The sequence below is a fragment of the Meriones unguiculatus genome, chromosome 3, assembly GCF_030254825.1.
Source record: "Meriones unguiculatus strain TT.TT164.6M chromosome 3, Bangor_MerUng_6.1, whole genome shotgun sequence".
In the NCBI taxonomy this organism is placed as follows: Eukaryota; Metazoa; Chordata; class Mammalia; order Rodentia; family Muridae; genus Meriones; species Meriones unguiculatus.
The window spans coordinates 183,606,242-183,634,142 of NC_083351.1; the positions used below are offsets into that span (position 1 = coordinate 183,606,242).

Genomic DNA, 27,901 nt, shown 5'->3' on the forward strand with positions numbered 1-27,901 from the left:
TCATACCTTTTAGAAGAGCTACAGCATACACTCCTAGTGTCAGCACTGTACAATGAATGTATAATTGAGATTTTCATAAAATAGACACTTTATAAGGAGGATGCTGCTTAGTTTTGCCTAAAAGCACTGGAGAGTAGTTTAGAAGAACTGACTGTAGCTTTTAAAATGGAACAGGACGATCTCTGAGGGATAGGCACTCAGGTTTCTCCCTGAGTTGTTCTTTACTGAATACATATGCCATATCTTCTTGGATGGCATCCTCCTCATTACTCCTTTGCTTGTCCTTACAGCCATGTGAGCATTGCTGCAATCAATGCTTTTGCCTACACCAATAAACAATGCAACAAAACAACACAAAAATAACGAAAAAGGCGGGAGCTTGATCACTTGACATTTCACTGAAATGTTTAAAGTATCATTTAAGCCTAAAGGAGTTATTAGGATGGGAGCCTGGAGTCTCAATATTTTACCTGCTTCCTTTTCCTTCTCAGAGAAGAGAAGGGACTATCTAGTAAAACAAATAAATTTAGTTTCTGGGCTGAGGCTGAAGATGGTTTTTTTCCTTAGGCAAAACTAAAATCCTCTTTAGAGTTGATTAAAGCCAGATTGCAAGCTTAAAGTCCTGTGATGTTGGATAACATAACCAGGACTTGCAAAGTCAATTGAATTCTTAGACCTGGCACTAATGTATTATGTGTCTTGGGTAGGCTCTTAAAGACGTGACATCTCAGTTTCTTTATCTAGAACATTTGAATTGTAATTGAAATAATGATACCTTCATCAACTTTTGGTTGAGTCTCACTTAAGAGGAGTGAAAATTTATAAAGTTGTTGGAGGTGAGGCAAGAGACCCACAGAGGTGAGACCTGCCGTCTCCGCATATTCTAGGTGTACTGTCCGAAATGTCAACCACAAGCACAATGTGCATCAAATTTCTAGAATGTTTTCCTCTACCATGGCTAAAACCCGTGGCCATTGCACACAGTTTCCATTCCGTTGCCTCCAACGCAACTGGAAACTTGCATTTCTGCTCTCAGTTTCTACGGTTTTTATTCCTTGTGTAAATGACCTGTGCATTGTTGTGCTTTATTCACTCAAGACGTTATGTGCCAGTTTCATGTCTGCCATTGGCCATGGCAGTGCTTCCTTGAATTTCCCCTTTCAAGGCTGAGGAAGAGTATCCCAATGTAACTAACGGCCATAGGTTCAACAGAGCTTCTGGTTTGGATGTGCTATTCTTCAGTTGCTATTGATAGCTAAGCCCAAGGAACAAATCTTTACTATTGACCCCTTTCTATGTCTGCTCCCACAGATGAACCCAGCAGGTGCTATTTCCATGATGGGGATGGGATGTGTGAAGAATTTGAACAAAAAACTAGCATTAAAGACTGTGGTGTCTACACGCCCCAGGGATTCCTGGATCAGTGGGCATCCAATGCTTCAGTATCCCATCAAGACCAGCACTGCCCAGGCTGGGTGGTTATTGGACAGCCAGCAGCATCTCAGGTAAGTTTCTAACCTTGCAGGGCTCCTGCTTCTGGCTCTCTGAAGCCCTGCTGTGGCTCTCATGGTGCCTACTTTAAGTTCAGTGTCACAAGATATCTCTGACTGAGCATATCTTTAGACAACTGTGTTATCAGCACCTTTTCAGTCCCATTGGTTAAGGAGAAGGCATGCAGTGGTAAAGGGGAAAAGAATGCAAGCATCATGAGAATAACAATAATGGCCTTCTTATTATGACTTGAATATGGAAAGAATTTTGTTTTGAATATACCAGTGGAATTCAACCAGGTAAGAACAAATTTATTTGGAAAATCTTAAGGTTGTTTGTTTGTTTGTTTTTGATAGGGACTCTCAACTTGTCAGCTTACCGAATTAACAGCAACACTATCAGAGACTTGCTGTATAATATCTCCACCATTTTGGGTTCTACTTTCTCTCCCTTCTCACCCCACATTTAAAATAGGGAGTTAGCTTGATGTACTTCAGGGATGTCGCCAGTTCTAAAAAGCTGTGACTCAGTGCACAGTCCCCTAATGCACTATTTATACGACATGGTTATCCTACGGGGACTGATAGCCTACTTGAGAAAGGGAGAGCTTGGGGGCTACCAGAGCTTGTGTGATCCTAGGGATGGCTGTGCTTCCCTAGAGCCCCCTTTGCAATTATCCTGATGAGAAAACACCTGCCTTCTTCTGAGACTTCTATTTCCCAGAGACACTCAGTGCTTCTGACTGGCCAGTACAGTGGCCATTTCTGAACCTAGCCTGCCTCCTGGCCTTGCAGATGAGCTATGATGTCAACCATCCCTCTCTAACAATGCTTCTTCATTTCAAGTTTGTGGTGGTACAGCTAGCATTTAGATGAATGAGAATTAGGACCTTAGGCTTGGTCAAGTGAGAATTATTGAATGTGATGTAAGGTAGCACCTTTCATGTGTTCATTTTTCTCTTTATTTGATTATTTCTTCAGCTCTCCTACCTATGTTCACATTGCTTAATTTTTTATTTACTTGTTTGCACATATGAGCAGATGCCCTTGGGAGAGTGGAAAGTTGTGGGCACCCGGGATCCCTTGGTGCCTCTCACGTGCAGGGCCAGCCTGGCAATGAGTGGGTGAGCTTCCTCCTCCTTGCTGTGTAGCCTCAGCGCTTGGTGGACTCACCTGCATGGTCATAGCTTCACAGAGAACATCGAGAATCTTACCTGTATACCCTACTGCTTCCCACTGTGGGCTATTGAAGGTTTGAGAAAAGACTGGGGCATCTCTCAACTCTTCTCCTCCAAACACAGCATCTAGATAACACTGCATGTTGAGGCTGTCTGATTTTGATTTTACTGTAAATGCACTCTCCTATGTGTGCACATACACACACCTGCCTACAAGTGACAAGAGATGCCCAGCCATTGTTTCTTTGTAGCATCAAAGGTGCAGGAATTCCAAATTCAACTAGCATCCTGTTCCTAGAGATATTTGAAAAACAACATTCAAATGAGGGAATTACCAACACTCTAGGAAACTTTCATACACAGGAGTAATGCGAGTAATTGTGCTTAAAATTCACCCAAAGATTATTGTTAGTAATGTAAGCAAAAGGGGAAAAAAAAAGAATTTCCCAATCCCCTCATTTGAAAAAAAAAAAAAAAAAAAGGCTTTCATGGGACAATTAATCCAATCTTGTAAGGAGAATGCTGTCAGGAATTATGGCTGATTAGTTCTTTCTAAACAAAAATCCAATTTAAAAAATCATTATAAATACTAGCTCTTTAATCTATAAAGAGGAGAGGAGAAAACAAAATCATCCTATTGAATTATTCATTGTTACCAATTTTATTTTAATGAAATCGACTAGGTTCCATTACTCTGAGCTTGGATAGAATCTTTGTTACAAGGAGACTTCGGCTGTAACTAAATTTGCCATAATGAGATCAGCTCACTGGCATATACTGGGTCAGAGTGTTTAGAATCAGGAAAATGGAGGCCTGGAGGGCACAGAACAACAGCATTCCAGTTTTCTTACTTGAAAGTAAATGCTCCTGCCTCACACATTCATACATGCTCATGCGTGCAGGTATAGCCATATGTACCTACAATCACACAAAGAACACAACGTCTGCTTCCCAAAGACTAAACATTATTTTTGCAGTGGAAGTACTGCTCCTTCTGACAGTAGCAGAGATAAAATATACTGTGCTCCTCATTGCCTTGTTCAGTGATTACAGGTAGTTTATTTTCACCCTTTCAGAGTCTCTAGTGAAGATATTGATGGCAAGAGAGGAGGAGCTGGTAGGCTCTTGAAAATTGAATGGAAGACTAAGATAGAAAGGTATATCCTGTGTCTCTTGTCTTCCTCCAACATGACCTTCCTTTACTTTCTCTTACTCCCTCTCCCTCTCCTTATTTCCTTCCTCTTTTTCTCTTTCATCCCCTCCTTACTCTTTTCCTTATCCTACATTTGAATATATGCATATATGGGATATTTGCATATATGTATAGGCCTATGGGAACTTAGTCCAGTCATTGACCAAATTAAATACAGGAAAATAGAGGGAAAGGAACTAGTAGCACCTGAACTCCTTCACTCACCTTGTTAAACACACACACACACACACACACACACACACACACAACTTATAGCCAACTACCTTGCCTTCGTGGTAAACACTGTGTTGTCTCTCTTGGAGCCCTGCAAGAAGTGCTCTGGTCTCTCCAATCAGAGCCATACCCTGGATGTGAAGACTCTATTCTTAGAGAATATCTTGGAAGATGACAGTGGGATCCTAGAAATATGAAGTCACATACAAAGTGGGAGTCCCTGGATTCCAAGAAAATTCCAAAAGTTCTAGATGACAGGTGTCAGAGGCTCAGATGTCCCTGAAGAAAATCACACTCTGGAACTGGAGTTTCTCCCACTCCCTGACACACAGGCCAACCATCTTCAGTCTTCAGTCTTCGCTAAGACTAGCTTGGCCTGAGGAATTATGAAAATGCCCAGCCATTCCCACTTCTCTGTTACAATATAGTTTGCCTCACTCTCTGCCAGCCTTTCTGTGGTGTTAAAGAAATGAAAAAACTCAGATATTTGTTGGGATTATGTACCTACCTCTGTGTCTATGATAGAATCCACAGAGCATAAGACTCTATCTCTAACCTCAGTGCTTTGTGAAGACATAGGTGTGACAACTCTCTTTAAACCATAGATGCATCAGAATAATTCTGCGGGTGTTTGTGTCTAGTGAGAATGAGAAACACTCTTTGTGTTATGTGAGCTTAGAGTACCAGTCTAAACTTGAGCTTTGATTTTGCATAACCCTGCCACTTCTAATGATTTCCAGTCTCTCTCCCCCATTCTCCTTAAACAACTTTCCCAAATTTGGTTACAGTAAAGCTACCCATGAATGCTGAGTCTTGTATCCAAATGTTATCAGACATATCAAAGCTTCCTGGTTGTGCAAATTGGGCTGAATATTCTATAATAAAAGACATTCTTTGCATATTTGGGCCATTCACCTTCCTGACCCAGCTGGAATCAAGAAGTTCCTGTAAGTGAACAAAAATGGAAATGAAGAAAGAGAATCAAGTTATCTCTCTTCTGGGAACCTCAGAAATGGTTTGGTTTGGTTTGGTTTAAGTGCTTGCAAAGATCTTGTCTTATTCATACTTTGCTTCCATGCCTCACATTTCTCTAATGCCTTACACTAAAAGGCTGTCCAAATACAAAGGAGACATGCCTCCCTTCTGCTCTCACCCCAGAGCTTCTACCTCAGATCATTTCCTCTCCTCTAAACAGGCACATTCTCTTAGTCTTGGTTTAAAGAAAAGATGGAGATGCTATGATGAGCTGCAACTTATAGTGTTCTTATAGAGACTGCAGCCCATCAGTCAACCAACTGTTTGATCAAGTTGAGTTTTTCAGTGTAAAACTTAGACGAACTATTTCCAGTTAATAATTTGAAGACCTAATTAAAGCAAAGCTTCTCTAAGGATGGATTAGAAAAGAGAGAACTATCCATACTGCAGGTAGGGCTGTGATATAGTAAACCCTCCCATTGTGAGGCTTTCTGGATGATTCAGGTAGACTGGTGATTCTGTGGAGATTCCTGCATTAGAGAGCTGGTGGGACCTCATAACTTCTTCTTTCTTAGTAATTGGTTTGATTGCATATGCCATTAACCTTTTGAAGGGTATATCAGTCCTTTGCAACTTCATTCTGAGTTGCTATCATCTGGTCCTTGACATGGTCATCTTTTATTTTCCCCTTGCCTCCATTAAAATACAAACCACATTGTGCCTTATTCTAGAACAATCTATGTGCTAATTCACTTATTTGTTTGGTTAAAGAGAGGTTGCAAGCCATATTTGTAGCTTGCACTGATGGGTATGAAAGGGAGAGCACAGACAATAGTAAGGAAAATGGGAAATCACAATACATTTTTATATCTAAACTCTAACACAGGTAGATCTGGCTTTGCCATCCTAACTTCTATTCCTGGAAGCCCTGGGCAAGCTACTCCTCCAGAAATCTCAGTGCCCTTCATTGGAAAATGGAAATAACAGCTACACAGTGGAGATTAAGAATGCACAGAAGACAGTGAACACTGGATTTTTGTACTTAATTGAGAATATCAATGTCAGTGACCTGCCTCATGCATGCTAGGTTCCCCTATATGCTTTCATACATAGCCTGATCACAGAAACCCACACAGGAGAGATGATAGCCAAACTTCATCCACTTAAACATAGTCCCATCAACAAACATTTATTCCTCACCCAGGACTATATTAGCCACTTTTGAATCTCCTAGGAAGCCCAGGGCCTCTTGTTGATCTCAGAGAGCTTACTGTTACACCCAACGAGTGTATATACCTGGAAACAGTAGTCAAAGGTCTCAGGGTGTAAAATGCAGAGGAAATTCCCCAAGGAAGAAAACACAAGCTGTCAGCTTACTCAACCAGCTGGGATGACAGCCAGCTGCTGCATGGAAAAGTCCATTGCCCACTTTCAGAATGTCTAGGATAAATCATAGAAAGAACGTTTACCAAGTGCCTGTGGGCTCTATACCAAATTGCTCGAATCTTACTTAAGCTACTACAGAAACAGGATTTATGGTCTCCACTTACAGATGAACACAATATCACTTTGGACTCAGGTCTGGAAAGTGCAAAATTGGGACACAGGCCACTGTGTTCAAGTAGGAGCCCAGGTGCAAAATAAGCAGCTCACACCTTTTTCTAAGACAGATGTGGGGAAATGGTCAGAAGAACAGTTGTTTTCTGTGTTATCTTGTCTGTGGTATATGTTTCAAGACAACCAAGAAAGTAAGAGATCCCTTGCAATACCATAAAAACCACTCCACTCTTCCAGTTCACTGCCAAGACACCCAGTCTTGGCCTCCATTCTTTTGTCAGTTCCTACCTTATTAACAGCTAGTCATGTGCATAGTGATGGGTTTCATAAAGACATTTCCACTCATGAGCGCCATTTACTTTGATTGTATTCACACTTTGAGCTCCCACCTTTCTCCACCCTCCTAGTCATTTTGTGTACCCAATTAATCTTCTACTTTCTTGTAACATAGTATACAATCACACACACACACACACACACACACACACACACACGTACACACACACACAAGCATGCACACACTCACAACCACACACCATGTAGAATCTATTTTTGAAAGAAAACATTCCATGTTTATTCTCCAACTCTGAAGTACTTGCCTTAGTGTAACTAGCTCTAGTTCTATTTTCCCACAAGCAACATATTATGTTCTTCTTTATAGCTGAATGAAACATCATTATGCATACACACCACTTTCAAGCTCCAATATTTTAGCCTCAGAGAATCTTCCAGAGAAACTTCTAAAATGTGCAGAGTTTAAGAAGCAGAGAAAATACTTCAAGTTTCTACCACTGTATGTAAATCAGGTGCCTTAGGTTTTGGAATATGTGACTACTTTTCACTGGAGGATGGGAGATTTAAAAAAAAGAGTAGAATTTTGCATAATTTATGGTTAGCCATGCATAGTAAACCCTAAAATATCAATAAAAGAGAATTATGAGATGTGTAGATTCCTTGATAGCCATTATCTCTGTTGGGACAGGGAGAATTCATTGGTGTCCACTTTATCCTTGTCTCCAAGCAAAGGGCTAGCTATATCCTGGGTTCTTTTGATACAAGGGTCAAGATATCATTCTGCATTTGGGCTAGGCATGCTGACATAGTTTCTTATACCAACACTTGGAGAGAGGAGGTTGGAAATTTAATATCATCCTTGGCTACCCAGCAAGTGTGAGACCAGCCTGGGTTACACAAGAACATATGAACATACGTTCGTGTGTGTGAAAAAAAAATAAATCCATCTTCCTACTTGCATTCGATGCCGTCTAGGAAGTACTTGGATTAAGGCTGGGAGAAACTTCTGCAGAGGTGATTGCTGGGGTGCAACTCAAGGTAGGTAAATTGAGGGCCGCAGGGCAAGGCGTGGCTATGATGAGTTTGTTGTCAACTGAGAACAGTGGGGTAGGGACAGTGATAAAGCGACTGAGACACAAAAAGTTACAAGAAAATTAAAAAGCTAATAAGAAAACAAACAAAAAAAAAGAAACATCAAGAGAAATGCATCAAGAGAGGTACTTAGAGACAGCACAGAGGCTTGGGATTCATTCTTTATCCCAAGGGCTGAAAAGAGAAGCAAACTGGTCAGATGCTAAGACAGAAAGAACAGCAGTAAATCACTCTAAAACACCAACACCTCATATATGCCAGACCCCACAAAGCACATCATTTCCCATGCATTTCACAGCCACCCTCCTGAACAAAACAGGCTTCTCTCAAAGCGAAAGAGCTGAGTCTCAGAGACATGAACCCCTCACCTACACTACTCTCCTTTGTTGTCTCCTATCTACCTCACTACAGTCGTTAACAAAAACATTTCTAGTTGGGAATCTTGTACTGAGAACCATTTCCCCAGTGCTACTTATACAATAATATTTGCAAAGAACAAGGAGAAATCTTGGCCTCGATAACCAGGGCCGAGGAGACAATTCCAGAGGATGTCTGCCCCGTCCCTGCTTGTCCCTGCCTACAACTGGAACATTCAACTCTCCTCATTAGGAAAAGGGGGCAGCCTCTGCCAATGGTGGGGAAGGAGGGGGAAAGGAACATGCTGAAATGCTGGAGCACGTAGATTCCAAGTCGTTTCCTCAAAGGCCCAAGGGATCTGCTTTCTCCTGGTGGTTTCTGAATAATTGTTCAAGAGCACATGTGCAAGTCATCTAAGGAGACAGAACAGAAAGTCCCGTGGTTTGTTTCAGTCTGTCCCACTCATGGGGGCACCCAACATTCCCTCCAAAATAGTACAAAATAGAGTCCATGAGCTGTCATTCCTCAAACCCATCAAGGGAAACCGTTGGCTGGGAAAGGCTTTAAAGCTAGTAAACCTTACAGGGATTCTCCTGGTTCTTCTCTCACTCTGTCTCTCCACCCTTCACTCATTCGCTCCTTCTACAGATGATGATGCTCTGACATTGAGACTGGCCTTAGAATTCTATCGGAAACTATTTGAGTGATGAAAGTTTGAAACAGATACATCAGTTGGCACCTGCAATTCGATTAAGCCTAGCGTCCATCGCTTACTGGCTATGTGACATTGGTCAAGTTTGGTCTCTGCTTCCTGTGTAATTCTGCTTTTTAAAGTAGGAGGGAGAGATTACATATTGCATGTGTGACATGCAATGTTTTGTTTTTTTTTTTCTAATGACAGACTCCTTCAGAAATGCTTTTGTCTCCTGTTACATTTCTGCAACCGAGGGGCAGACATGATTAGAAGTAACACTCTGTGTTACTTCAAAATTGCTTTTTCTAATATGTGGATGGATATCTTGCCTGATTCTGTGTCTGTGCATCATATACTCTGGAACAAGCGGTACATGTAGTTGTGAGCTGGGAATCAAATCTGCCTCCTCTGGAAGAAGAGCCAGTGCTCTTAACCATTGAGCCATCTCCCCAGTCTTAAGATACTTTTTTTTTTTTTTTGAAACTGGGCTTTCCAGTACAAACTGGGCTTCTGAGTAGCTAGAGACTTAGATAGCCCCTGTTCTTACCTCACTTGCCCATTGCTTAGGGAACGAGTCTGGTATTTCAACTGAAGGACAGTAGTGCTATGTCAGGACCCCACCCTGGTAAAAGTACAATTTTAAGTAATGGAATGGCATGGAGATGAAAAATTGAGCCATTACCTTCAAGGGAGAAGGAAATGGCGTGGGATCTTCTACTGAGGCAAGACATCACGACAAAGTGCTCTCATAGGTGGAATTAACCCCAGCAGGGGGTTCTCTGGGGAAGGAGGGTTCGTTTGCAGGGTGGGTAACTATGGAATTATGTTTCTCTGTAGTTGGGCATCTGGGAGTAAATTAAAAAAGCTGTGTTATGACCACATTGTTACATAAAGAAAGCATGGACTTTGCAGCCAGAAGGAACTGATGTGAGTAGTTGTCACCTTTGTGACACCTGACAAATTCCCTCACTTTTTATAAGCCATAGTGTTCTTCATCTGAACTGTTCCTTCTATGTTATGGTCTGGAGTATGCAATGAGCTAGTATACCAAGCACACAGTACGTGCTTATTTTCACTGTGCATCAAAATAATCTCAGACCTCAGTCTCTCTAAAGCACTGGACACCAGAGTAAACTAAGTCTGAAGGGAAACACAATATTGACAGGATTGTTAGTAATGGACAGTGAGCCAGTATTTCCAGGAAGGCACTAAGCCTGTGCTGACTTCTTGAGGACATTGCCATGTGTAGCCCTCAGGGCCATGCTTGAAGAGTGAGTCGCCATCTCCAAGATGCCAGAAGACTTGACTTGAAGCCCAAGAACAAGTAGAGCTCTGTGGTTTGGGGCTCAGTCCCCTGGGTTCTCTGCAGAAATCAGACCCTCCCTTTGCCAACCTTCTTCATGGCCCATCTAGGAAGATTCCTAGGCCTTTGTTTATGGTTTTTATCCAAGCCTGACCTACCCTGATTCTGTTGACTTTCTTCTCCACAACCCCCTTTTTAAGTATCAGCCTCAGGACTGGACACTCCTTCACCCCTGCCTTTCACTCAGACTCCCTCGGGATTCTTTTCTATACTTCTCTGGAAGTGTTTAATATTCTTTCTCTGCATTCCACCTTTTCTTTTTTCTTTTTCTTTCCCTCTTTCTTTTTTTCTTTTTCTTTTCTTTTTTTTTTCACTATTGTTTTGTTTTAAGTGAGGTCACAGGCTTGTAGCCAACATGCCCTTTGCTGTATAATTTGGTTTCATGTTCTGTACCCAAGAAACATGTAAAAAATGTAAACAGCATTCACTCTCTGGGGCTGAAATACACTTAGGAAGTGAGCATCAGTCAAGCTTTGCTGAGCCTGCTGCTTCGGTGGTATTGAGTTCTGTCCCCCAAACCACATGCTCATTTCTCTACTCTGAAAGTAAACTTTCTCAAGCCAGGCTCGAAGGAGGGCCTTTTGAAAGGAGCTTAGATTTGGCTGGGCACAGCTTTATTTTTGTTTGTGTTTATTTTTCAAGCTCCTAAGCCCCACTCTGTAACTCCCTACAAGTCCTGATTTTGAAAAGTCAGTCTCAATGTGGAATCCGTAGAATCAGTCCAGAAAGAGCTTCCTACCTGCACTGCCACCACAGCAACAGCTTTCTTAAAGCTTAAAAGCCCTCACCCAGTTCTAAGAGCAAGCAAGTTATTTGAATATACTCAATTTCCAGAGACAAATGGGGTCCAAGGATCCCATGGGAGGTGCTGTTATTGAGAAGCATGCATCACTGTTGTAGCTTCCTGTCCACTCTTCTGCCCTCCCTCAAGCTAGATCTACAGGTACAGTCTGTGGAAAAGAATATCAAATCAATGTCTGTGAACATCCCTTCTCCTTCCATTCTTTTCACCTCCTTTGAGGGACATGGGCCAGGTCTTATCTGCTGATAAGTACTGTTCCAAGGAGTATAAATCCAACCTGTGGGATGTCCAAGCTTGTAGTGCAGCACCTGGCAGCAAGACATGGAGAAATAGAATAGCAGAGCAGTGCAAACCAAGGCAGAATATTATGTATCACACATCAAGAAGCTAAAGTCAGGATTAGGCTAGAGATAAATACAAATTAAAATTGTGTCATCATTGAGAGCTCCAGACTAATGAGCTGGCCACTGCAACTCCCTACATGCAAGGAAATGCCCTGCATTGGCCCTGTTTTATACAGCAATCTCCAGACACCTGTGACATCAAACCATAAAATGTGGCTCATGTAACCCAGAAGGTATATTTTTCATTTATTTAGATGTAAAAGGCTTCATGGAGGCTGCGGTCTACTCTATGGACAAAGCAGGTTTTGGGTGGGTATGTTGCATCCCATTGCTCACGTGTAGAAAGATCTCAAGGCAGTTGCTTAGCTATTCTGAGCTCGCTCTGTCTCCTCAAATGTAAAATGAGATATTTGAGATCATGAAGATTACAAACAGAGTACACACAAGGTGCTTGGCATGCCCCCTAAATTCATTCACCAAATTAAATCATTACAAGTCCATAGCAGAATAATGTGTGTATTTCCCAGATAGGAAAGGGGGGCTTCTCAGGGAGTCTCACATGTTGTGCCATAACAGGAGAACTACTCCCTCTCTCTGACTCCTAACCCTGTGTGGGTTAGGTCCCATATCATCTTTCTCAAGATTCTTTCTTTTTTCCCAATATGAGGTATGAGGGACTGATCATTTTGTGATAGAAAGTCTTAAACTTTGTACCAGTTCTTATGGAAGGCTTTTTGCCCTTAGAATACATTCCATTCGTTCATAAGAAATAACTGGTCTACATCATCACTTGTTTGTAAAGGTCGCTGTATCATTTTCCACAGTTTGTGAAATCCATATACCTTATAGTAGGCCTGGCCTCCTGAAGTTGGTATAAGATTCTCTATGTTGCTCAAGGGACATGTTTTAGACAGAATGACCTCGGATCCATGAACATAGCTTAAGATTTTTTTTCCCTCCTCTCCAAAGATTCCATGACTCCTTCTGACATGCTTTAAAACTTAGCCATCATTCAGGATCTAGATCTCTCAATTAACATTGGACTTTTATACCAAATGAAAAGTGATCAGCTAAGGATTTGAACTCTACCTTGTGTATTTAGTTATTTCCAGGGCCTAGCATAGGTTATCATTCTTGGAGAACATTTGGAGGAAATGTTGCTGTGTTTACTGAATAGCCCCATCAATGGAAACAATATGTGCCGAGGGCATCTCTTTTGTAAATGGGTTGAATTGACAAGTAGTGTGAGGAAGTGAATGTCTGAAAGGGTTATAATTCCCCACGAATGTACAAATGGGCAGATTAGGCACTCCTAATCACCTGATAGCTCTCTATCTATCTATCTATCTATCTGGCAGATGATTATCTGAAGATAAGAAAGGAGATATTCCTTTATGCCTCAAGAATTGGACTTTTCCTCAAGACCTGCAGAGCTTCCTTGGTGCTGTCTGCTGCATTCATTGCACCTGACATATCACAAGCTCACGGTAGATGTTAAAGAATACACACTCCTCTTGCCAACAGCTTAGCACAAATAGTCGGGAATGGTTTGGGGAAGCTGAGACCCGGGGGTGAAAAGGCTCAGGTCAGCTCCTTTGCCTCCTGCAGCTGTGGAGAGATCAAGAGTCAAGAGTGCCCCCCTGATTGGCTGTTCACAGAAACTCATAACACATTAGGTGTACCTTTTCAGCTTGTAAGTGGGGATCACTTTTAGAGTGCTCTCCCAGTAAGAGGCTAAGCACTGGAGGGCTTGAAGGAATAAGAGAAAGGAAGACAGAGAAAGGAAGAGGAAGGAACAAGGAAGGAAATGTAGAGGGAAAAGGGGATTATGAGATACAAGGGTAATCAGAAGAAGGAAAGACCACACCACAATAATAAATGGCAGCTAGTGATGGCAACATAATTGTGATAACAACAGTTAATGTGAAGTCCTCTCAGGTAACTGTTTTGCAATCAGAACCTTATACTGTGTGTTCACACTCAAATCTGCCAAGAAGATGTTGCTCCTATAGCTTACAGTAGTTTACAGAAGAATAAATTGTAAAGCCTTCGGCCTGCCCAAAGGTAAGGTTCTCTCCCCAAAAGAGAAAGAGTAGACAACTAAAGAGAAAGAGTTCATGACAACTGCAGCCCCTGCTGTCCTTACTCGGTAACTGACCCAGAGACTGAGCTGCTTATCTGCTACATTTAAGCAGGGGGTCTAGGTCCTCTCTATGCATGGTCCTTGGTTGGTGAACAGTCTCTGCAGGACCACCTGGGCTCAGAGTTTTGGATCACTTAACCCTGGCAATGTGGCCTTGCCAGGCCACAGAGGAAGAGGATTTAGGCAGTCCTGATGAGACTTGATAAACTAGGAGCAGTGGGGGAGAACTCCCCCTTTCAGTGGACTAGGGGAAGGGGATAGGGCGGAGGAAGATGTGAGGGTGGAACTAGGAGGAGTTGAAGGGAGGGGACTACAATCCAGATATACAATGAATAAATTGTAAAATAAAATAAAATAAAATAATACTAGCAAACACACACACACACAAAGCAGAGGAAGAAGGTGTAAGGTAAAAAGAACAAACTTGTGTACCTTCTAAATGTGCATGATGTGCCTACATCTCTGTGTGTGTGTGTGTGTGTGTGTGTGTGTGTGTGTGCAGGGAGTCTTTGAATTCTTATACCAGTGGAAAAAAACAGACTTAGCAACAGGTTTGAAGTCCTTCAGTCAGTGAATGGCAAAAGCTGAACTCCCAAAATATATACCTTTGGCATCAAAAGCTGTATGGGCTTCCTCTGCCCCGTGGAGTAGAGAAAGAGTCAGGTGTAGGGTGTGTGGAGGAGTTCATATGGAAGATTCCATGATCATTCAGGCCTTTACAGCCATTGAAGCAGGACATTCTCCCCAAGCATGGTTGGATACCATAAAAAGCTAAAATGATACGCTCAGGATGCGAGGCTAAGCACTGCACTCAGGGTCAGCCGCTCTGGACCCAGAGAAGAGCATGTCTGGTTGCATGCGGGTTGATGCCCCAGGTCCCGCCTCTGAGAAAAAGGTATCAGACGGGTCTGATGCTCTTTGGGTGGATGACACCTAAATGAACATCGGTACAAAGTCCCAATTTATTTCTAATATCAGAGATCAGACCTCTACTCTTGCCTGATGCGTCTAAAACAAAAAGGGGGAACTGTAGAGAGCTGCGGAATGCTATGCCTTAAAGATGGAGCTGGTTTCCGCCTTCCACCTTCCCGATGGTGAGTGCTCTCTGTCACGAACAATTCCCATTTGGCTAAGGCTGAGGATCTGGCTTGCTTCCATGTATGTGGACCTATCTGCATTGCGCCCGTGGCACGCCTAGGTTGGCTACCCAGAGGCTATTTAAGCTGTGGGCTGGCTTTCCCCAGGGTCCGAGGATTGTTCAAGGTTCCTGAATAAACTGCATTGAAAAAAAAATAAAAAAATAAATAAAAAATAAAAATGCAAAAAAAAAAAAAAAAGATTCCAAAGCATAATGCCAAAGTGCCACTGCTGTTCACAAGTGTGAGTTAACCTGGCCAAAGTTGCCACTGGTGAAAACAACATTCATAGAGGTCCTCATCTCTTAGAGACCTTTTCCAATAATTAGGTAGACAGGAAAGTCAGGAGTGGCCACTCGGTACCCAGGGATCCTTAAAACCACCCTAGCTTGCTAATCACAGCTACTCTCTCTACTTCTGAAATCTGAAATGCAAGGCCTGAGAGTCCTGTTATCTATTTTTCTCCTAAAGACTGATGACCTTGTTGAAACTGGAAAGTCACAGAGGCTCTGTCCATGATTTCAGCAGCTCTGTCCACTGCCCCTTGCATATGTCACCAAAATATATCCTTGGAGTCTCTTTCCAGGATAGATGAAGCTGCAGACAGCTCAGAAAAGCACCCTGCTATGTTTTTAAAGACCAAAGAGAGAAGAGACAGCTATAGCAGGGCACCAGAGAAACCAGATGTTGATGTAGGGAGCGGGACCCAGAAACAAACACACACAAGCTGGCTATGTTGGCATACCGCAAAAGTTCTGTACAGGCATTGTGACGTGTTCTTCATCCTGAATCCAGTTTGTATCACACAGACCTTAATTAAACAAGCTGGAGAAGGCAGAGTGGGACAAAAACAAAACAACCTGGTGACTCCCAGTTTTATGAACTTGAGAAAATCGTGTCCTTTTATGACATATGTTTTTAAGTGAAAAATCACTCTTCTGACCTTTCTGAATAGGCTGGTGTGGTCAAGACTGCCATTAACCACTGATCAGCTATTCCTAATAAAGGGTTTAGGTGACCAGGAATGGAGCTTGGATATGGTCATCGATTTCCTGATTAACCTGTGAACATCCAGGGCTTCTCAGAGGAAGGTGAAGATGAATTGAAGGGGTCTGCTGACCCGCCCTTCAATCCCTGAGCTGGGCGGTGAGCATTTCCTCACTGTAGTGCTTTGTTCTAGCTTTGGCCATGACTCCCGGGTCTGCTCCAGGGCCAATGAGGTCATTTTTTTAAAAAAATTAAAGTTAACTGGATTTGTAATTTTAGCTATTGTATCTAAATCTTAAACAGGCCATCTTGTAGTACCAGAATGCAATCGAAAGATATTGCTTAATCTTGGTCTAGAATGATGGTTTTCTGTACCATGATCTGGAAATAGAATTTTGCCAATGCCTTCTTTCTCTAGAACTACCAAAATCTCAGAGCTCTGAAAGAAAATCCACTATAATATTAAATTCTCATCTGAAACAGTTGCTGTCTCAGAAATGGGCAGCTACTGCTAGCCACAGCATGCATTTTCCCCTCCAGTGTTCAGTGTGCACTCTGGCCAAGGTAAAAGAACGCCATTTTCCCCTCTAGTGTTCAGTGTGCATTCTGGCCAAAGTAAAAGAACACTTTTGATCTGATCCAAATCATATCAGTACAGACAGATTTTTTCTTTTCAAATATTTTATTTTAGTTTTTACTTATTCATTTTACATCCTGTTGTAGCCTCCTCCCTCCTTTTCTCCTATCCCCATCCTCCCTCCCTGTTTCTCCATTCTCCACTCCCCTACTCTTCAGAGACGGGGAGCACCCCACTATCCACCAACCCCAGCATATCAAGTCTCAGCAGGACTAAGCACATCCCTTTTCTCTGTGGCCTGGTGAAGCAGCACTCCTTTACCCATGCCCCAGGGGAAAATGATAGAAAGGCAGGCAACAGAGTCTATGTCAGACTCAGTCCCTATTCCCCTTAAGGACTGAGCTGCCCATTGGCTAAATCTGTGTAGGGGGCCTAGGTCCAGTTCATGCATTATCCTTGTTTGGTGCTTCAGTCTCCACAGGCCCCTCCGGGCCCTGGTTAGTTGGCTCTATTGGTCTTCTTGTAGAGCTCCTGTCCCCTCTGGATTCTTCTATCCTCCCCAACCCCATTCATCCACAAGACTCCTGCATTCCACCTAGTCTTTGGTTATGGGTCTCTGCATCTGTTTTGATCAGGTGCTGGGTGGAGCTTTCAGAGGATTTGTTGTTGTTTTTCCAGACAGATTTTCTCTGTGTAGCCTTGGCTGTCCTGGACTCACTTTGTAGACAAGGCTGTCCCCAAATTACAATGATCTGCCTGCCTCTGCCTCCCAGAGTGCCGGGAGTAAAGTCATACACTACCATACCTGGCTAGTACATAATTTTTAAATACTATTTTTGCCTTTAAAATTTAATCCATTTATACAATATATACTGGTCATGTATCATAATCTAGAATTTTTAAAATGTGCTTTCTAAAGCTAAGAGGATGGACATCAGAAGAAGAAGAAAACAGGAAACAAAGTAGGAGCCTGCCACAGAGGACCTCTGAAAGGCTCTGCCCTGCAGACTATCAAAGTAGATACCGAGACTTATGGCCAACTGTTGGGCAGAGTACATGGATTCTTATGAAAGAAGTGGGAAATAGTAAGATCTGGAGAGGACAGGAACTTCACAAGGAGAGCAACAGAACCAGAAAATTTGAACACAGGGGTCTTCCCAGAGACTCATACTCCAACCAAGTACCAGGCATGGAGATAACCTAGAACCCCTGCACAGATGTAGTCCATGGCAGCTTAGTGTCCCAGTGGCTTCCATAGTAATGGGAAGAGGGACTGCCTCTGAAATAATCTGATTGTCCTGCTCTTTGATCACCTCCCCTGAGGAGGGAGCAGCCCTACCAGGCCACAGAAGATGGCAATGCAGCCACTCTTGATGAGACCTGATAGACTAAGATTAGAAGAAAGGAGAGGAGGACCTCCTCTGTCAGTGGACTTGGGGAGGGGCATGAGTGAAGAAGGGGGAGGAAAGGTGGGATTAGGAGGGGAGGATGGAGGGGTTTATGGGGGGATACAAAGTGAATAAAGTGTAATTAATAAAAATTTAAAAAATTTGCTTTCTATATAACAGCTAAAGAAGAAAGATCAGAAAATTAGCATTTTTTTTCTTCCCAAAAGTGTTACATTGGGAGCTGTATGTGGACCAAGGCACTGCCTCTTGACCTCTGTCCTTCACGCTTATGCAACTTACAACATCTGGAAAAATGATTTTGTCATACCTCAGCTGTGGCTCAGCTTTCCCATTCTCAGGCTGTTTTATCTCCAGAGTTTACTTGACATGAAGAATTTACACTGTAGATCTGGCTTCAGGCATAGTTTGCTTCAGCACCTTGCTTATCCACGCCCATCTCTAAGAGTGCATGAACCTCAAAGCCAGAACCAGCTCACTTTTCTCTATGCATGCATGTCAGGTCACTTAAATTCTCCAGCCTCCTCTTTCTATGTGTTTGGGAGCCAATTTTTAAATGAGGAGGGGGAGTCTCAGAGTCCTATTTTGCTCTGGGTTTCATTTTCTCACATGTACCATGGGAATAAAGAACTTAGTACATATTAAGAGTAAAATAAAAGTTAGCTGAATAAGTAAATGAATGAGATAATAAGAATAAATATAGGATGAAGATTTAATTTTCAACAGTAGAGAGAAAAAACTGATGCTTCCAAAAGAAAACGTGGGTGTCTGAAACCCATAGCCTTTCCACTTTTCTCTTAAGAATACAGGGCTGCTCTCACCTTTCTGTCCTCATGTTGTCAGCATCTTACTTCTGAAAGTGGCATGTGAGCCCTGGAGTCACCTACTACCCTCTAGCTAGGGACTTATGCTCTCCTGTGAGAGACTGCTGGAACTGAAGGGCAGCCTCCAGATGTTAGTAGTTTCTGCTCCTTTTCCCTTCCTTTTCAACAACAATAATAACAATTAAACAAACACCCGCCTTGTCCCCCACCCGCACCCCTGAAATTACAAACAGGTGGGCCCAAATGTTCTAGTGCAGCCCAGACACTGACCCTTGGCAAGGCCTACCTTGCACTTAGTCACCCAGCCAGCCATACCAGCTGCTCTATGGACTGGGACATGGTCTCCAGTAAGAGATCATGGTTATGCCAAGAGAGACTCCAGAGCCAGGCTTTCTGTTCCCCCACTTCCCATCCTGAAGCCTTGGCCTCCAATTTAAATGGATGTATTTTGGAGAACTAGGTGGCTTAAGAGATTAGTAATGAGATCCCAAGTCTTTCAGTACTGGGTCAGGAGTTCAGAGGCAGGCCTGGGTTACTGGTGAATGGCATAATTACAGAGCCAGGGGCAGCCTGTGAGGGCCTCTGTGAAATGAGCCTGGACAGGCTTTTCATGGCTGCAGTTGTCAGCTGCACAAAAGCCCACCACCACATCCGACACTAACCACTCTCTCCCTTGTTAGAGGATTTACTAGCCGCAGAATCCTGAGCCCCTCCCCAGCCTTCTAATAGCCAGTGTCCAGAACGGGCTTAGGCTACTGCCTGGGAGAGCACACCAACCCTGTGGTATGGACACATGAGAACTAACATTTCATGTACCTTTACTTGTGAACTGGAATTGTGTCAGTTATTACTGCCATTGCTGTTAGTGATTGTTTGCTCTCCCTATCCGTAAAAAAAGAAAGAAGGAAAGAAAGAAAGAAAGAAAGAAAGAAAGAAAGAAAGAAAGAAAGAAAGAAAAAGAAAGAAAGAAAAGAAGGAAGAAAAAAAAGAAAGAGACCATGAATCTCCCCTGTTCCAGAGAAGGATGGAACAGAGATGGGGATAAGGTCTGTTACATCTGTACAGCTGCCAGCGTAGTTTTGACTGCTGCTTACACTGTGTGAGCCTTGGGGTTCTCACATGCAGAATGGACTGGGAATAAAAAGTTGCCCTGGACTGACAAAGACAGAAATCATACCCACACTTTACCATCTGCTCCTGTCGGTGTGGCCCGTGTGTGCTTTTTATCCCTCTAAGGTATCAAGGAAGTTATCTTGTTGATAGAGTCCCCAAAAGAAGACTTGTTTGGCACACTGAAGCTGGCCAGTAAATGATATGAAAGAAATTCTGGTGTGCTCACCTTCATGGATACTGTCTTAGCCTCCAATAAGAGCTTTCCCCTTAGAAGACTGAGATACCCATTTCTGTCCATCAGAAATGTGAAGCTTCTTTATAAGAAATGAGCAGCTGAATGAGCAGTCAATCCCTACTAATCAATTCAGAAACAATGATTCAGAAACCTGTCTTCTCCATAAAATTTAGTTAACCCCCCTGTTAGCCATGTAAACAAGGGACAAAGAAAGATGTCTTAAACAATTGCCTTAGGAAAGCCTACCTTTTCCTCATTATCAGATCAGGGGCTTGCATCTCGAATCACAAGAGTTCATATCTTGTGGAGGAGCAGGCTTGGCCTGTATTGGATCTCTAAGGAGTGTGAGAGGTATATGTCAGGGACAGCACCCTGGGGACAATGAGGTGATAATCAGTCCTGAGCAGAGACCCAAGGCTGGAGGGCTTCCAATGCCAAGATCTGATTGGGAAGTGTCTCATAAGCAGAGGCACCTGGATTTGCTCTTAGTTTAAGAACTCTAGGAGGGTGAAGGAAGTATCTCTCTGTCCTGCACACAGGAAATGTTCTTTTGCTTAATTGTCTGCACACACCATACAGTAAATTCTCAGACTGAAAGAAAGGCAACCAACCCCTCCTCCTTGCTCTCTATCTCTTTAAGGCAGGCATCAAAGGAGAAAATGCTCAGCATGCCTACGGAAAGTGATAATTGTTTCTAATGGTCAGTGAAAACAAGCCCACTCCTCCTCCCTCTCCCTTTCCCCATTGTTATTAAGTGTGTAGAAAGAAGGTTGGAGGAAGAGATTCTACCCTCTCTCTTTCTCTCTCTCTCTCTCTGTGTGCGTTGTATTGTACATCTGTTAACCCTTGATTGCCTTTCAAGTTTCTATGTTTAGTGAGTCAGTATGAATCAGGGGTAATAAGACTAGTGAAAATGGGTTTAGGAATGGTGAAAACTACCCCATGAGAGAGATCTATGATGAGCAGTGGGAGGAATCTGAAACAGGATGGGGTATTGAGCTGCATTTATTCATTGTATGTGTCAATTGACCTAACCTATGTGAACAATTATTGCCTCAAGTTTATTCTTTTATCCTGCTAATACTTTCTCAGAGTCTACTTTGGATTTTGTCTACTCTAAATGACAATGTATGGTTAAGACTCCAGTCTTGCCTGAAATGAGTTTATGCTCAACTTTAAGGTGTACAGTTGGATTCATCTCCTAAGTTATTTCTGTCCAATTTTGAGTATTTCTCCATGATGTTTTGTTAGAATAACCCAGAGAAGGGAGGAGGTTACAGAGTTTAGTTGGTGATGTCTATCCTGGGAAGGAACTGAGAATGGTAGCAATGCTAACACAGCTTCCCTTCAAATTGTCCAGCAGACTCAAGGCTACTGTACTACAGTCATCAGCCTGCTTCTTACCTAGGAGATAGGAGTAACTTGAATTCCCTTCTTATAGGGTGATTTTATAACTTACATAAACAAACCATTCAAATAGATTTTATGGTAAACCTATTTCATTGGAAAAAGAGCTGTCATCATATCAAAACAACATAAATTAGAGTGTGATGTCTCTAGGTCTGGAATGATCCAGGCATCTTGATGCCTTCCTGGTACTACATGGTCATTATCCACATCAACATCTTTGTACATTGGTCTAGGCCAATGGTGACCTGGGCTCCTAGATTCAGTGTAACACCCATAGGTCACATGTGACTTTTGAAAAACCACATCAATCAAATATTGACAGTATTCAGTGAGCCCAACCTAATGACCCAAGTTAGACTTTGATAAAAAAGTGGCCAGTCATTGTCCTTCAAGTCCATCCAGGATGAGATAGAGGGACAGGCAAGAAACCACATTGTGGGTATATGGTCCCAAGGGTAAGGAGCAAACGTGGTTGGGATTGTTAACTGTAGAGAGGGAAGGAAACACTTATTGAGTCAGACAAGTTTTGTGTGGTGAACTGACCAATTTCTTCCCAAACCTCAAAGTCTGTATCTGTCAAACAGAAAACCAAATGCTTATTCTCCACAGTTATTACAGAGGTGAAATGATTATATGACGGACACCATCATATATGCACACTCCATAGTTAAAAGTTGGTGACCATTCTTTCTGTCAGGGGAGCGGCAGAAGAGAGCAAAGCTGTGTTTAGGGAAGCAGGTTCACTTCACCTGAGCTGTGCTGTGTCCAGGCTTCCCTGGTCCTTTTATGGCTGTGGTCTGGTGGGCTATCCCTTAACAGTCTTTCCCCCTGAGATCTTGATGTTTTATATCTTGTGGAATATAGCTTGGATACAGTATGAGGATAAAGCATAGTCTAAAGAGAGTTGTTGGGAAACGTGTTTGGTTATGACTTTGTGTGCACACTTGAAGGCACACAAATGTTGTTGTAAGTGAATATCCCTATATCCTCTGTACTTCCTCTCCTCTGTTTTCTGTGAAGCCAATCACAGATTCCTCTGGGTAGGAAGAGGAAATTGGAGAGGATAGGCCAAAGGTTTGAGGGACATTTCTTCTCTTCCCTGATCGACAAGAAGGCCTGGAAAACTGTAAAATCAGAATTCTATTGAAAGTTTATGGTTTCTGCCTATGTAGGAAAATACCAGAAGTTCTGTGCTTCTGTTCTCCCCCAGTCTCCCTACCATTGTGTACATGGCATGTGTGGCGGAAGAGAAACCTGATTTAGAAAATCCTTTGAATGTGAGACATTTCTAACTCCTCTAATGAAAGCAGCCTTCTACAAATGTGGGAGATTGGGAGGTGGGTGGTGGGTGTAGTGGTTGGTATACATGGAATGGATGAGAGTCTCCAGGCCTCAGAGCCATAGACCCCTTCTGAAGACATACGTTTTCTGATACCTCCAGGATGGCTGCTGATCTATTGCAGAGTCAGCAGACATAGCCGTGCATCTTCAGGCCATTCCTCCCTTCCCACTGTTCCCTCCTCTGTAGAATGAGATAGTTAGCATAAGGATTTCCAAGAACCTTCTCAGTCCAGACATCCAGGAATCTCAAGCTGTGGTTGATGAACTTCCCAGGTCATTGGCAACATTCATTTGTAAGCATAGAAAGAAAAGAGAAAGAAAACAAAAATCGGAAAACATATTGCTTGGATGACTCCAGTAAAACTTTGTACTTCTCTTGTGGATGTCTTTGGTAGAAGACAGAAGGAAAATGGAAATCAGCTGTTAGCCTCTGAGTATCACAGACATGGGACCTTTAAGTCTTAGAGGTGGACAAGATAGTCACTTGGTCTATAGTGAGGTTTTGTTTGTTTGCTTTAGTTACCCTTCTCTTCTGTGACATTCACTAGGAAGATGTGGGGAACCTAAAGCTGCAGTTTGTCAAAGCCCTTAAAAAATAAATTCATCTCACTCTCTCTCTTTTTAAGTGGGAAAGGTGAATGTCAGAAGTGAGCAACTGAGTCAGTTCTAGGAGGCAGGCATCTACCTTTGCAGTCCAGGCTCATTCCATTGCTCATTGTATTATAGAACAGACCTGCAAAGACCTGTTTGATCTGTTGATGCAGCTTCTCTTTCCTGAATACCAGGAACAGATAGGAGACATTCTGAGCATGAGATCTATGTGGATTAGATCCATCTAACATAAGTATAGCCATTCTCTTCATATAGCCTCAAATAAGTGTTAAGAATAGACACGTCCTTCACAAAGTAGCCTCTATAGTTAAGAGTTTAGACTGAGTTTGAGTAAGGATCTGAGTTTTTTCTTTACCACAAACTTAGTTATGACCTTAGGCAAAATACAGGATTTTAATTTTCTTGTCTATGAAGTGGGTACACATACCAATCTATATCTCCATCTCATATGATTCAGCAGAGATAGAGGATTTTGTTTGTTTAGTTGGTTGTTTGATTTATTTTTTCTTTTTTCTGTATACAATGTCAGACTCACTAGTAACCCAGGCTAACTTTGAGTTTACAATCCTCAGGCCTCAGCATTTTGAGTGATGAGATAGCAGTAATCTCATCACCATTATGCACCATTATGCTTGGATTTAGTCTTTGAAAACATTCAAGACTTACAATAGGCATCTGTGTATGTCAGAAGGTTGCCATGGCTTTCTACCTTCTACACTAGCATCCATTATTCTAAATGTACTAGGAAATAAATTGGGATTTATGTGAGTCTATCTAAAACATCATTCTCAAAGTAGAGGTCTTGAGACTTTAAAGGATAAGGGATAAGTCTGAGCTTTGGGTAACTGTAATCTAACTGGACAAGTGCTAGAACTAAGCTACTCTCAAGGAGCCACGTGAACACGGAGGGGATAGTAATTAAATATGTTGTTGGGTGAGTCCTCAAAACAGGGGTGCTTTCTGAGACTGGTTTTGAAGTATGTGCAGTGATTTACAGAACAGGCAAAACAGAGACAGGGTGTGATGGTTTGGGCACAGGCAACATGGCAGGGATCTGATGATGTTCGGAAAAAAAAATGAGCCTTTCAGTGACAAGAAAGAACCACAGTGAACATGGAACTTCTACTTGGTGGGTGAAGAGAAAGAGCAGCTGGTGATGAAGCTGTTTTCAAAGGCCTTTATCAGTTTCTTCTAGGAAAATCTCTATCCACTGGGCAAGGGTAGTTCATAAGTACCAGAAGATAAGCTTTTCTGTTTGAAATTGGGAATGAATATGGAGCGACAGAGGCAAAAAGTAATGACAAGCCATGCTTTTTTCTCCATTATCAGAAGTTGTGTCTGTGTCAAACCCAAGCAGCAGTTGTGTTGTTGTTCCATTAAACTACAGAGTGTAAAATTAGAGCTATCAGTGCATGTATCCAAGCTCTACATGCAAGTGACCATGTGATCTTGAAAGCATTGTTCAGAGCCTCAGTGTCTCAGTTTCTTCATGATAAATATTGTATAGTGATTCCATTTGTAATAGCCAGAAGCTGGAAACAACCCAGATGTCCCTCAACTGAAGAATGGATACAGAAATTATGGTACATTTACACAATGGAATACTACTCAGCAATAAAGAACAAGGAACTCATGAAATTTTCAGGCAAATGGATGGAACCACAAAAGATCATCCTGAGTGAGGTATCCGAGAAGCAGAAAGACACACATGACATATACTCAGTTATAAGTGGATGTTAGCCATATAATGTAGAATAAACATACTAAAATCTATAACTCTAAAGAAGCTAAACAGCAAGGAGGACCCTAGGGAAGAGACTTAATGCCCTCATTCAGAAGGACAAACAGGATAGACATCGGAAGCAGGAGAAGACAGGGAATAGGACAAGAGCTTTCCACAAGAAGGCTTCTGAAAGACTCTACCCACTAGGGTATCAAAGGAGCTACTGAGACTCATAGCTAAACTTTGGGCAGAGTGCAGGGAGTCTTATGAAAGAAGGGAGAGACAGAAAGACCTGGAGGGGAATGAAACTCCACAAAGAGAATAACAGACTCAAAATACCAATACCATAAGGGCCTGCAGAAACCAATACTCAAACTAAGGATCAAGCATAGAGATGACCTAGAACCCCTGCACAGATGTAGCCCATGTTATCTCAGTCTCCATGTGGGTTCCCTAGAAATGGGAACAGGGGATGTCTTTGACATGGCTCTTTGATCACCTAACTAGGCCACAAAGAAAGAGGATACAGGTAGTCCTGATGAGACCTGATTGGCTAGGGTCAGATAGGACCTCCCCTATTAGTGGACTATGGGAGGGACATAGCCAGGGAAGAGGGAGGGAGGATGGGACAGGGAGGAGATGAGGGAGGGAGCTCCAGCTGGGATACAAAGTGAATAAATTGTAATAAATAATAATAAGAAAGAAAAAAAATTTAAAAGATTCCAACAGATGATCACATCTCTTCACAATTAAAATGCACAGCATGGTATTGTTAACCACAGGTATGGTAGTAAGCAACAGACCGTTAGGTTTTGTATTGCTTAACTGAACTACAGGCCCATTGAGGAGCAACTAATCATTTCTTTTCTCCTCAACCCTTGGCACTGACGACCACTGAATCTTTGAGTCTTTGAAACTAATTTATTTGACTCACGTGTGTGGAGTTATATGGTATTTCATTGTGATAGCCTTATTTATTTGTATTTTTTAAAATATCATTTGAGAGTTTTATACAAATATGCACTGATGTTTGATCATTTCACTTCTCATTTCCCTTTCATCTCTCTATTCTTCCACTGAGCAATAAAGTCCCCTCCTACTTCATATGTTTTGTTTCTCAAATGTAATGAAGGTTACTTGCATGAGTGTCAGTGGAAGGTTATAAACTGGGACATGGACAACTTACCAATGTTATACCACTTAACAAAAGACACTTTCCCACAAGCCTCCTTTAATTTCCCACAATCCTTTAGTGTAGAATAGAGCCCCAGAAGACTTTCCTCCATGCATTATATAATGGCAGGTCCAATATCTATTTATGCAGGAATTATGAAGGCAACTGCAGCTGCAATAAGTTTACAAATTCAATAGCTGTGTCATATCCAGAAGTCAGCTTTGCAGCCTTGTTCCCGAATCTTTTACTCATATTCTTTCTACTTACTCTTTTTCAGTGTACCTTGAACTTTGGAAAGGATGATTGAGATTAAAGTTTATGACAGAACATTCAGTATTCATTTATTCTCTGCATTAGCCACTACCCAGTGCAAAAAAAGAATCCTGATGAAGGTTGAGAACATCACTAATCTATTAGTATAAACATATTTATAAGGCATTTTTTTACCATTTTTACTTAGCAAAATAACAGTACTAGATTCTCTTCCGTGACCTATAGACCATAGGAGTTCTCCCCATCCTCTGACTCTTGATAGGTATAGCAACAGGCATAAATCAATACCCTCCTACAGAGCAGGCAGCTAATTAAATCATGAAATAGTTGATTGCTCCTATAATAGTCATGCCACTACTGTAATAGGCTTATTACTCTAAGTAGCATGTTCTCGTGGTTGACTTTTAATGAAGGTGGCAGGGTTTTCTCCCCTTTTAAAAGTGAATAGTATTTTATTAACACAATTTTTATCCACCATTTATAGACATGTAGGTTCTTGTAACATTTTATCCATTAGGAAAAATGCTTGAATGCACATAGGAATAGGAACTAAAAAACAATTGAGCTCCAGAGAAGCCCTACTTTATCTCTCTCTGAAAACACAAGTCTACAAGTCTACAAGTATTTCTTGAACATTATTATCTTCCACACCATAGTGAAAGATGAAAAAGAAGACAGCCAGTCTTATTCATGCTAGTATGACAGGAAGCAAGAGCTAATGTGGTCCATTACCTGGCATCTCCAGAATGAGATAGCCAATGACAACAATAATCATTAAAGTTTGCTCTATAAGATTAAAATATCAGAGGAAGAACAGAATGGCTCTTTTTCAGATTTCAGATATGTAAAAACTGGGTTAGGTAAGGGAGGTTGACAAAGATTGAAAAGTACATGGACCCAGTCACCGGAAAAACTGGAGAAAGTAGAGAGTGAATAAGAACAGAGATATCTAGCATGATGGTAGAGAGAGCTCAAGAGTTCATGAACGTGTGTCATATATATTTATCCAACAGTATATTCACTAAAATTTTCCTTGTTCAGTAGATCTTTGTAGAGTTGGACTTGCATTTTTTGGAAGAACCAAAAAGGTGCTTGGATAAAAAGAGAACATTCCCATAAAATCAGTGTCCAACCTTGTACTTTTACAGAGTTCTCTGTTGTTCAGGACAGAGGAGCCTGACATGCCTGCATTCCTGTGTCTTCAGTGTAGGTTACTGAATAAGTAAATTCATGCAATGCCCATAAAAGCAGGAGGTTCTTAAGAATTTTAGTCTCCCTTTCTCTCTACCTCCTGAGAAACATAAATGATTTCAATATTAACTGAGAGCTTTGGGCAAAGTCCAGATGGACTTGTTTGTTCCTTTCTGATCTAGTT

The 27,901-nt window shown here is 41.9% G+C and overlaps 1 protein-coding gene across 1 annotated transcript in view; it reads left to right on the forward strand.

Annotated features, from left to right (window-relative positions):
• Pappa (pappalysin 1) overlaps positions 1-27,901 on the forward strand; it is a 252,286-nt gene that overhangs the window by 151,561 nt on the left and 72,824 nt on the right. Inside the window, exon 10 of the mRNA XM_021654123.2 lies at positions 1,312-1,505. Within this exon, the coding sequence (XP_021509798.1) occupies positions 1,312-1,505 (194 nt within the window). The remainder of the gene's footprint in view (positions 1-1,311; positions 1,506-27,901) is intronic.